An 11,439-nucleotide genomic window follows, 5' to 3' on the forward strand; every position below is an offset into this window, starting at 1 on the left:
TGTGGCCTATGTTCATCTTGCAGGAGTTGTTGGGTGTGTTTTGCCACTGATGAGGATGACAGAACAGCAGAGTGGGTGAGACCATGCCGGTGTAGAGGCTCAACAAAATGGGTTCATCAAACATGTCTCCAGCGCTGGGTGGATGAAAAACAGAGAGGGAACAGTACAGCCCGAGTTGCCTGTCCTCAGTGTAATGCAGAATACTTAATAGTATTTCCAAAACTAGGTAAGATATACATATGAGTTTAATCCAGATTATGCATTTCATATGCATAATTTTACCTGTATGTGAACATTGTGTGAAGCAAAGGCAGAACAGAATTGATGCAATTAGTTCTTCCCTTTGCACTTGCTGTATAAAATATTTATATCCTGTCCTCAGAACAGTCATAACAATAAAAATGCATGAATTGTTAACAGAGAATAGGCCATTGGTGGGCAGCTTCAGTAGGTCTGGAGGCCAGTTCTCTGCTCCATCCCCTGAAGGGACTGCAAAATGTCAAAAATGATGGGGACATAACTACCATATATACTTAGCTATAGGTCGACCTCATATATAAGTTGAGGGCAAATTTTGGGACCAAAATCACGGATTTTGCTATAACCCATGGATAAGTCGAGGGTAAAATTTAGGGGCACATAGGAAAGGATCTAAAGTATGAAGCAAAGCAAAACAATGTCCAGCAGACATAACTCTTTGTGCTTACTCTTAAGGCTGGATGGATGAGAGAGTAGAGGAGGTCAGTGCTTCACATGTTATACTCTGACTTTCACCAGGAGATGGTTCCTTGTTTTAAATAAGATTTAATATACAATAGTTATATTGACCCATGGATAAGTCGACTCAGGTTTTTGGGGTCAATTTTTTGACCTAAATTTCTAGACTTATATATGAGTATATACAGTATATGTTCCTGGCTATCCATTTTAAAATGGGACAATAAGAGAATTGAGACACCAAAACAGAATTGGAAGGCTGCATGCAGGCTCAAGGTACACTTTGCCCATCCATGGAATAAGACTGAATTGCTGACAAACTGGACAGAGTATACGGATGAATACTTGAAATATATGTATTTTGGTACAATTTTTAAACTGAAAACTGTATCACAATATTTGGAGAAGTATATACTTATGTTCGAAGCCACACATTAGTCTGAGAACTGCAAATCAGGTTAGGTTGCTTCAAATTGTTGGTCCTAACATCAGCTGCTGAATTGTGATTCAGTATTTATGTACATTGAGTCACTGGTTCAGTTTGTGAACTGTTATAGAGACTGCCAATTGGATTTGATCCTCAGTCTTGTGGGGACATGGAGGGACAGTCAGTTTAAGTAGTCCAGATAGACTAATTCTTTCACTTTTTAAAAGTCTATGCACTCGTCAATCTATTCATGATTATGCCCGGATTACATGCTGTTTTAGATGATTATGGGCGATGGGGATTATGCTCTTACTTCTTCACTTTGTGCATTGAATCCTTACCCATGTTCTCACCATTTCTGTTCTACTTATGAAAAGGGATATGAAATAGGATCCAGAGACTTGCTGGCAGATCTTTCAAACATCTATTCTGTAGGGCTTCTAAAACCTTCCTAGTCACCGTATCCTTTCTTGGTCTCTGAAATGAAACTTCTGGGAAAATGCAAAAATCCCTAGTTCTAGTGGGAATTGGGGAACCCTGGCATGTTTTGCGTAGATACAGCCATACTACTGTAGACTTTCAAAACAGAACACATGAAAGAGAAGCAAATGAGTAGATGGGTACAATTTCTGTGTAAATGTAAATTAATGGTTTGCCATCTTTATTGATGCTGTGTTACACGTTCTTGTTTTCAGAAGCTACCTGAATACCTAAAAGATTGTATCTGTGTGTTTTGACTTAGGACATTTACTGGGTGAAATAATAGTCGCAGTAAAAAGAAAGCAGGGGTGACATCGCAAACTAATTTTTCCAGCTTAAGATTCTTTTAGTGTTTGTTCAGTGACAGCATCTATATTGAAAATCTAGTTCTACCAGTCACAAATACAATAATGTAATAATGAATAGCATTAGTGGTTTAGTGGAGTATTAGTTGGTACAAAGATGTTACAGTAATTTTAAGACAGAAGTAGAACATGTGTTCCTAACCTGATCAGTTGGACACATATCCCATTGGTTACATTTCAGCATAACTTTATTAAGCCAGAACTAGCACAGTGTCACTGCTATGTTCTCTTGCAGTTCATGATCTTTCTTATTTCTTCTTTTATGTTATAGGTCCAGTTGTTTATGTCTTAGATCTAGCAGATCGTCTTATCTCTAAAGCCTGTCCGTTTGCTGCAGCTGGAATAATGGTGGGCTCTATCTACTGGACAGCTGTTACTTATGGAGCTGTAACAGTGATGCAGGTTCACATAAACTTTCTAAATGTTAAATTATTGTAATCAAGCTGGAAACTGCTAGAGATTTGCTGAAGAAATACTTTTTTGGTAAGGAAGAGAATTCAGAGGGAGAATTGAAAAACACAGTTTACTAGGTTAGCTCCAGATTTTGCTTCCCATAGCTATGTCGATTTCCTTTCTCTTTGTGAACTTTCAAACATTTAGATTTACAAATCCTGTCCAACAGGTGCACATACATTCAGCTTCTCTCTGTGTACCAGCACTGAGGAACCTGTGACCCTCCAGATGGTTGTGGGATTATTGCTCCCACAGTTCCTCATCATGGCCATCCTAAAGGTCCTGCTATAGGGGAATTTTAAGCTAAAATATTTGGAAGACCAAAGATTCCCCGCTCCTGCCCTGTATAAACAGGCAGAAAGGCATGGTATAAGTTCAATAAATAATAAATATATTATGATAAGGTTTTCTCATTAATATCCTGAGATGACTCACATCTTGCACATATTTGTGCTTGTGTCCATTCATACATACAGTATGTCCAACATAGTTAGACACACGTCTGTCCATTTTTATTCCACAACACCTAGTGGAGAAATGAGCAGAAAGTGTTTCACTGTTTGAGAATACCCGCTGATTGGATGGAAATAAATCCCTTCTTCTTCCTGAGTTAGGAAAGATACCTCATGAGCTTGTTACTTTTTCTTCTGAGCTCAGGTTCTTCTTGCTCTTATATTACAATATATTTATTCTTGCTTATTGTCACATTGCTGCTCGTAAGTCACTTCTCCCACTATGAATCCTTCTCTTTGTTGACCATTTTAGCAGCTGGTAAGGCCATTTCTTGCAGAATGTTCAAGCAATGGCAGTCTAGCTTCTCACTGTGGTTGATCTTGTTAACAGGGAGGCTTTTGTTGTTGAAATGGATTCTGGTTTGATTTACTCTTCCCCACTTTTAGCACCCTGAACAACTGTTTAGTTGATAAATTTCTGGCATTAGATTCATATATTCATAATGATGTAAATCAGGTGGGCTTATCTTTTTTTGCTTGGTTCAACAATGTGTTTGTTGTGGAGGACTATAGTAATTGGAATATTGAATCCAGGTGTAATACTGAGTTTGCCTATCTAGCTGTTTTGACTAACAGTGCTATAATCCACAAGCTGGACCCTTCTATCACACCTTTCCTTGTAAAAAATACCTGAATGCAGCTTTACAAGATCAACCAATTTCCCCATTGCTTGCTATTAGATAATCCTGCCTAATAAAATGTGTTATATTATTTAACACAGGGTGATTTAGAAAGAATGGTGCAGACATGAGGCAGCTTTGACACTTAAATTATACTTTTAAGAATCATAAGAGCTGTGTTGCTGCATCAGCCAAGTATTTTGTTTCTTGCAGTGACCATCTGTAACTCTGAGGAGTTGATAAGAAGGGCATGGGATATTTGTCTCCTACCTTTGTTCTTGCCCTAATGTCTCAAGTAGCAGAGATAGGGGCTCGACAGACAGGCGGCTCTGTGCCACCCATCATTTCCCCTCGTCGGTGCCGCAGCAGCCGCACCGCACAGCACCGACACATGCCCTAAAAAAGAAGCTGCCTAGAGCAGCTTCTTTTTAAGATCGCCATAATGGCGCTCATGCACGTTGACACCGCCTCTTCTGGCGAACACTGTTTGAGCATGTGGATGCCCACGCGTCATTGCACACCCCATGTGGGCAGGGTGCTGGCAAGATGGTGCATGGGCTCTGCTAGAAGGGCTGGGCACATATGGACACCCAGCCCTCCAGAGCCGTAAAATCAGCCCTTGGTGGCGCTTTTGGCCGTCTGTATTGGGTCATAAATTTAAATCAGAAGTGGGAATCTTTTGGCCCTTCAGATGTTGCTAGATTGCATCTGCTCATTCATCACTGTTGACTGTGCTAACGCGAGCTACTTGGGAGCTTCGGTCCAATATCTGAGGGACAACATGATTTCAACTCCTGTTCTGAATGACTGAACTGTTAAATAATAATAATAATAATAATAATAATAATAATAATAATAATAATTCAAAGATTCTCCAGAACTGGGTTAGGAAACATTTGGCTCTACCTGTTGGTGAACTACTATTCCAAACATGTGTTACCTTTGTCCAATCTAGCCAGGGCTGGTGGAAATGGAATTCATCAATATTTGGAAAGCCACAGGTTTCATATGCTGAAAGCCGCGTATGGCACATCCGCGTAAACTGCGGGTGCGCTGTATTACAACATCTTAAAATGGATCAGTATTAATCTCATGGTTACAAACTGAAGAGGGAGCTGAGGATGAGAATGAGTGGCTTGCCTATAGTCATAAGTCAAGGCAAGATCCAACTCTAGGGCTTTTTGATTTGTAACTCAGTCTTTTAGCTAATATGCCAAACCAGCTTTATCAATCTCTGATAAAAATTTCCATATATGAAAACTGATTTGATTAAGCATGCTCAATGGATGGATTTAAAGTTTATATGCTACATTTATTTATGTCTCACTCTTCCTCCCAGGTCATAGAAATTGTACTGTTTTACTTTCACAGTTACAACAATCCTATGAGATATTTCAGGTGAAAAGAGCATAACTTGTGCAAGATTAGACCGTAATATATGGTAGACCATAGCACTGCAAAGGAATTTCTCTTGTAAGAATCCTTAAGTTGCCAAAAGACAGTGTTTAAAACACAGACCACAGAGCCCTGGGTTTAAATTTTACTCATTCTAAGCTACCTCATATAATGATACAGTCCTTATATATGCTATCGAGAGGTCCTTGAGTGGAGAAGGCAGTACAAATGCAATAATACTCGAATGAGTGTAAGCCACTAGCCTGATTATGGGGGCCCTATAAAACTTCAGTGAATTGTCCACAATTCATCTTATTCATCTTTTCTGGCCAGAATGATGTGAGACAAACTTTTTTGAGCTCCTGTCTCAGAGTATAGCTGCATCATCAGTTTCAATTCCCTCTTCATCTGTATACTCACATTATATATTGACATCAGACTTGTCACAACTGCACCGATGGGTCTAATGAACTATTGCTGCTATACCAAATTTTAATTTTTATATGTGCAGTCATTCATCAGCAGAAACATGGGTCATCTTTATTTATGAGTTTTCTTCTTTGTTTACCACTGGTCTGCATTTTGTTAAAATGAAGTTCCAGTACCACTTAAAAGATCTTTTTCTGTGCAACCAAATTCTTGATGCAGTTATGTCTTTTAATAAGGTACACACAGGCTTATTTGGCATGAAGGTGTAGTGAATTCTACAGCTATACATAGCAAAAGGCACAGATAATTACCTGATTCTCTGAGTTGCTGTATGACTCAGCAGCTTGGCTCTGACTCTCTGGTTTCTCCACCTCTGTAGTCAGTCTGTCAGCTACTCTTCCACCAATTTAATGGTCTAGTTCAATGCCACTGAAGTATTTCATTATAAAATCGTCACTAGTTATGTCTGTTGGTTCCATGCATAATGTAATAATGTGATGTTTTTACTTCACAGGTTGTGGGCCATAAAGAGGGCCTTGATGTCATGGAAAGAGCTGATCCCTTGTTCCTTTTAATTGGACTTCCCACCATCCCGGTTATGCTTATATTGGGAAAGATGATTCGTTGGGAAGACTATGTGCTTAGATTGTGGCGCAAATATTCTAACAAACTACAGATACTCAACAGTATATTCCCAGGTAATGCTATTAAATTCTAGGTGGACTGTTTCTGGAGGAGGGATGAGACAAATCTCAGTATTTAAAACGTGACTGGTTCTCTTTCCTTTACTGGTTGCTAAGTGAAATCACACAACATAGTTTGGACAGCCTGTGATGAGAGGGGTCTTGTGTCTTAAGTGAGGCTTGTTGTAAGTATTATAGAATAAAGAGTAAGACAAAGTTTATATGAGCTATAGTGTTAAAATTAATGCTTTCTATTGCTGGAATCCCTGGTGTGGTCAGGAGGGTAGTCTATTCAAAAGACTTCTAGGACCCTTCTTACTTCTGAAAATGCCTCCTGCCCTGGCAACCTTCTTAGAAAATAAAAATAATAAGGATTGCTGCCCGGTGCTTCATTTTGAATGTACCTAACTGCCCGGTGGGGAAAGTAAATTACAGGGATAGCTATAGGATAGCTACAAGGGTTGCAGGAAATGAGGGGGATTTTTGCCTGTGTGGATGGTGGTACTATTCCCTTTCAGCTTTTTTAAAAAGTTTTTGTATTAGTTGGTGTGCCCATTTGTCTTTTGTGTGATCTGTATGTTTTCTTTTTGTGTGTCTGTTTTGCCTGGATGAGGGTTGTGTGTATGTGTTTTGGCAGGGTTTCTCATGCAACAAGTATGCCTGTATGTGGTCTGGGAGGGGACTGTATGGGCATATGATAAGGTGAGGTATTCTTTCTGTGCATGTTTCCTATCACTAACTTGTCTTCTGTGAAATGGTTATATTATGCTTTGTTCAAGAAAATATGTCATTTAGTTAGTATTTAGAGCTGAGGTGCAACCTCAAATTTATTGTCAGGTTTATTGTCTCTAAATGTTGGCCATTTTGTGAGAGTCTCCACAACACACTAAATAGTCCAGAAGGTTGAAGGCCTGTAGTTTAATGTGTGAAATAAAGCATCCATTGGCATAGATTATTTTCTTAGGATTTCTTGCAGAATAGAAGTATTCTGAATATGCATACAGTCAAAGTTTTATACTGAAAAACTAACTGGAAGGTTAAATTTATATCACCAATATGGTTTAGTGCATTCTAATTATCGGTTAGCAATGGCATCTTTCTTTAGGGATTGGATGTCCTGTTCCTCGTATTCCAGCTGAGGCCAACCCTCTGGCAGATCACGTCTCTGCTACTCGTATTCTGTGTGGAGCTCTTGTCTTTCCCACTATTGCTACAATTGTTGGCAAGCTGATGTTCAGCAGTGTTAACTCCAACCTTCAAAGGACAATTCTGGTAAGACTGTGTAATGTTCTACATAGAAATAAGCCTGCAGGATTGTAGAACACTTTATGCCTTTTGGTAACATGGTACATAATAAGCATGATTTCTGTTAAATAACATGTTACATGAGAAATAAATCCCTTTGCTGCCATGTTAATAAAAATTTAAATAAAACAATAATAGAAGCATTTATGTTGTATTTCTGACAGAAAGGTCTTCACATGCATTAATCTCTGTTGACATTCATTACTCCCTGTTAAACACACCAGTATTATTAAAACCAAATGTTAAAGGGCAGTCAGGCTGAGGGAGTGTGATATGGCAAGGATGTGGAGTGAAGTCAAGTTGTGAGGAAAACTTGAATCTATCTGGCTTATGGGCTGAACAAATTCTCTTGCAGTGTATAGCTGTAGAATTCTTTGGTTAAGCTATTGAAGTTGTCTAAGTTGCTGAAAATAGGTTGAAATGTTAATTTGATGCACCACTCATTACCATGCTGGAGTGCATGGGAGGATGGCACGAAAACAGACTTGCTTGGTATAAGTACCAGGATCACATGAATTAGCTAGGAATAGCCCAGAGTATCATTTTATAAAGGAATAAGAAATGTATTAGTGCCACTGCCAAGAACAGATAAATCACTTTCTTTATTATTTAAAGTTATAACAGTAACAACAACAAATCAATACAAGTGGAAAACGAAAGGGAAAAACAGGAACACTGTCATTTTCTTGTTTGTCCATGTAAAGGATGATGATAAAAAGTGGGGAGCCTTCCCACTGAAATATCTAAGAAGGTTTGTCTTTGAGCATTCTTGGAGAACAGAGCAAGGGATAAAATGGATGTTTGAGATTACAAAACTTTTTTGGGGGGGATACAGACCCACAGCACAGTGTCCACATGCTTGATGCTGTGACTCCGCCCCATCATGTCATGATGCTGTGCGCCCATCTAGACAACGCATGGCATCATGGTGTGCCCCTGCCACTGCATCTAGATGATGCACCTCCTAAAGGTTGTCATAACCCTTTGATGCCCTTTCCAGGGCAGAAAAGGAGCCCGCAATTTGTGGGTTCTTTTTGCACCAGGTTGGGGGCATGGCATGTGGTTGCCACATCCTCAGCCCAGCTTCCAGGCTGTCTGTATGGTTCCTATGTCACCATTCTCATCAAAAGTATTCCAAACTTATGTCAGGTATTCCCTATATGGTGGTGGTCATAATTCATAATAGTGAATAGTGTGCTGAAAAACATTAAGAGCAGAAAACAATAAAGGAGATAAGCTCCACATGCTCTTAGATAATCTACTGTTTATTACTTAAATAGCCCAACATGTTTTGGCCTATGTGAGAATACTTCTTGGTTCTGTGTTTTGGAGAATGTTTGATTTCTGTTGAAGGCCCCTAAAGAAGGCCTTTTTTTCATACAGGCTGAAATGTATTGTGCTATTTTAAAAGTAATAAACCATCTTAGAGCTCTGAGCTTGTCTGCTTATTGTTTTCTCATAGTTAATATTAAAAATGTTTGTCATCAGTAAGCACCACCAGCATGCGTACCACTGCAGAATGTAAGAGGACAGGTAGTGGAAATTGTGTAAGTGGAAATTGAAAGGAGTATGAAGTAAGAGGCAGGAACAAACAGCGAAGGGATATTTGTTTCACTTGCATATTCTTGGGTAAAGTTATCAAATCAGTTCCAGTGGGGTGCAGGAACTAGATGTTATGCAAGCAGCTTCACAGAAGAGTGGGCTTTAAGAGAGAAGGAACAAAGAGAGTGCCGTTAAGGGAGGTAATTTCAAACATACAGGGCAGCAAAAAGAGAAAAAGTAGTCTTGAAGAAGAGCAAGAAGGAAGTGAAAGCTGAAGATGGCTGAGGTGAAGGAACACATTTTATCAAGTATATTGGGACTTAAGAGCTGTGGAGCTTTGAAGATAAATAATTTGTATGTTGGATCCATGCTTTTGGTACCAAAAGCTGTTGGATTTGATATGATGAGCCAGGGACCGCTGAGAGATGGAAAGAAGAGATTCAAAAGGAGAGTCCTGAAGGATCCCAACAGAAAGGAAAAAGGCAAAAGAAAAGCTGTTGCTGCTGCTGCTGCTGCTTCTCCTGAATTGCAGTACTTCTCTGTACTATTGACATAGTTTTAAAACCCTAAAATAAACAATGCAGGCTGAAACTGTCATCATTTTTTGGTGATTCTCAAATTAAGCCTCTTATTTGCAGAATATATTGAAACCTTTGGGTAAAATTAATTTGAATGATGATTATGAAGGTAACAGGCTGTAACACTCCGCAAACATGAACTCTGATTATTCATTGACTTTAAAACTACCTCATGTTTTACTCTATCTTTCATGGCCATTGTTTTTAAAAATATTGGTCAGGATAGCCTACGATAAGGGAACAATTAAAAATCAATAAGCCATACATTTTCTGAGATGGAAATTCTTGAGCCTATGGCACATTCCCAGTTCTCCAAACCATGGTTTGCAGGAATTTCTTAACTGTAGTCATTGTATAGAAATCAGTTTTTCTACAGCAGATAATAATCATTTAAAAATTAAATGAACAAAAGCATCCAAAGGAATGTGTAAACTCTGCATGGGATATTTTTATACAGGACAAACTTTGCAGTGGTACACTGACAGGGAATTGCAGGCCTCCAAAGTTTATGTAGAATTGCTTTAATTAGGCTAACTTCAAAAGAAAGACTGCTTGCAGTTGGGTGTGTAAAATCGAGTTTTAAAAAGTAAGATGCTGAACTTGTTCTGTACCTTTTGAATAATTGTTCTCTTTCATTTTAGGGTGGAATTGCTTTTGTTGCTATAAAAGGAGCTTTCAAGGTCTACTTCAAACAGCAGCAATATTTGCGACAAGCTCATCGGAAAATTTTGAACTATCCTGAGCAAGAAGGTGCTTAAATGGCTTAGGCTGTCAGACTCTTTAACAATCTCATCTACTTATATTCAGTAGCATTGTACCAATTTTATTATTTGGCTGAAGGAGCAGAGATTGGAGGATATGCTGCTGAATGTCATGTTATTGTTTTTCCTACATAGACTAATAAAGGACTTTATTATGGCAGGGTGAATTCTCTTTAGTTGTTGAGCCTAAGAATGTGATTTGTTTTTCACTGCATTTTTTTTTTTTTTTTTTTTTTTTTTTTTTTGGCGGAAGACATCTAAATCATTTTCCTGTGGGCAAATAATTGCCTTTTTTTGAAACAGAAGCCAAACAGTTGTAAAATTAATACACTGTATCGAAATATCTTTTGTATGCTTATTGCAGTAAATGCACAGTCCTTTGCTACATGGGCCAAGATAAGGGACTGCTTGTTTTTTAATTGCCAAGTGGAATTTTAATATGAGTGAATAAGGGTTCTTCTCTTATTCCTTACTGAAGCTAAAATGGAGTTAAAACCTAAAACCTGCTCAAATTCATGATTGCAAAAGTTAACTTATTATCTTTGCTAGTACGTGTGACCAGTTGAGACAGCCTAGGTTTCCAGAAGGTGTGTGCGTTTGTTTTTTAAATTGGACATGCCTAGTTTTGATAAGCACCTAGAACACCAGCAAACTGCTTTTTTATGTAATGTTTCATCATGTTGCTTTAGTTTGGCTCTTGGTTGTAATGCAAGTTGTATTGTATATAATTGACTGTTTGCCACCTGTGAAATTGAAGAACTGAATGACACTGTGCATGTAATGAGTTGCAATATTAGACCTGTTGCTTAGTGCTAGTGTACTCTGGAATCACAGCCAAATTGTGAACTTATTATTACTTCATCATGAAGCAAGTATTCAAAAATCAGTTCTGGTAAGATGTAGCTGTGTGCAGAGGAAAATATACACATTTGAATACCAATATTAAGACTTGATTTCTTAAAGTAAAGCCTGGTTTATAGAAATAGTTTCCAGATCTTACATTTATGTCTGGTGCTCACATTAGCTGCTTCTGTTTTGACATATGTTTTCTGTACAAGTTGTGGAACTTCAAAAGCAGGCAATTTCAGTGGGTCAAGGTTTTCACTCATGCTCCCATTGCCCAAATTTGATTGCAAACCAAAAAATCTGTATGTAAAACAAGCAATTTGCAT

The 11,439-nt window shown here is 38.4% G+C and overlaps 1 protein-coding gene across 2 annotated transcripts in view; it reads left to right on the top strand.

Moving 5' to 3' along the window:
* The window catches only part of LOC149318669 (E3 ubiquitin-protein ligase MARCHF5), a 29,031-nt gene extending 18,534 nt beyond the window's left edge, over positions 1-10,497 (top strand). Inside the window, exons 3-7 of one of the 2 annotated variants that reach the window (XM_089510244.1) lie at positions 24-226; positions 2,261-2,337; positions 5,913-6,096; positions 7,187-7,353; positions 10,148-10,497. In XM_089510244.1, coding sequence (XP_089366370.1) covers positions 24-226; positions 2,261-2,337; positions 5,913-6,096; positions 7,187-7,353; positions 10,148-10,264 — 748 coding nt within the window. In that variant the 3' untranslated portion in view covers positions 10,265-10,497. Of the gene's footprint in view, positions 1-23; positions 227-2,260; positions 2,392-5,912; positions 6,097-7,186; positions 7,354-10,147 lie in introns of both variants that reach the window. The other variant, XM_089510243.1, reaches the window with a different exon arrangement.
* Positions 10,498-11,439: the final 942 nt, after the last annotated feature.

The sequence above is a fragment of the Sceloporus occidentalis genome, unplaced genomic scaffold (assembly GCF_023333645.1).
Source record: "Sceloporus occidentalis isolate IW3139 unplaced genomic scaffold, rSceOcc1.0.p SCAF_2, whole genome shotgun sequence".
NCBI lineage: Eukaryota > Metazoa > Chordata > Lepidosauria > Squamata > Phrynosomatidae > Sceloporus > Sceloporus occidentalis.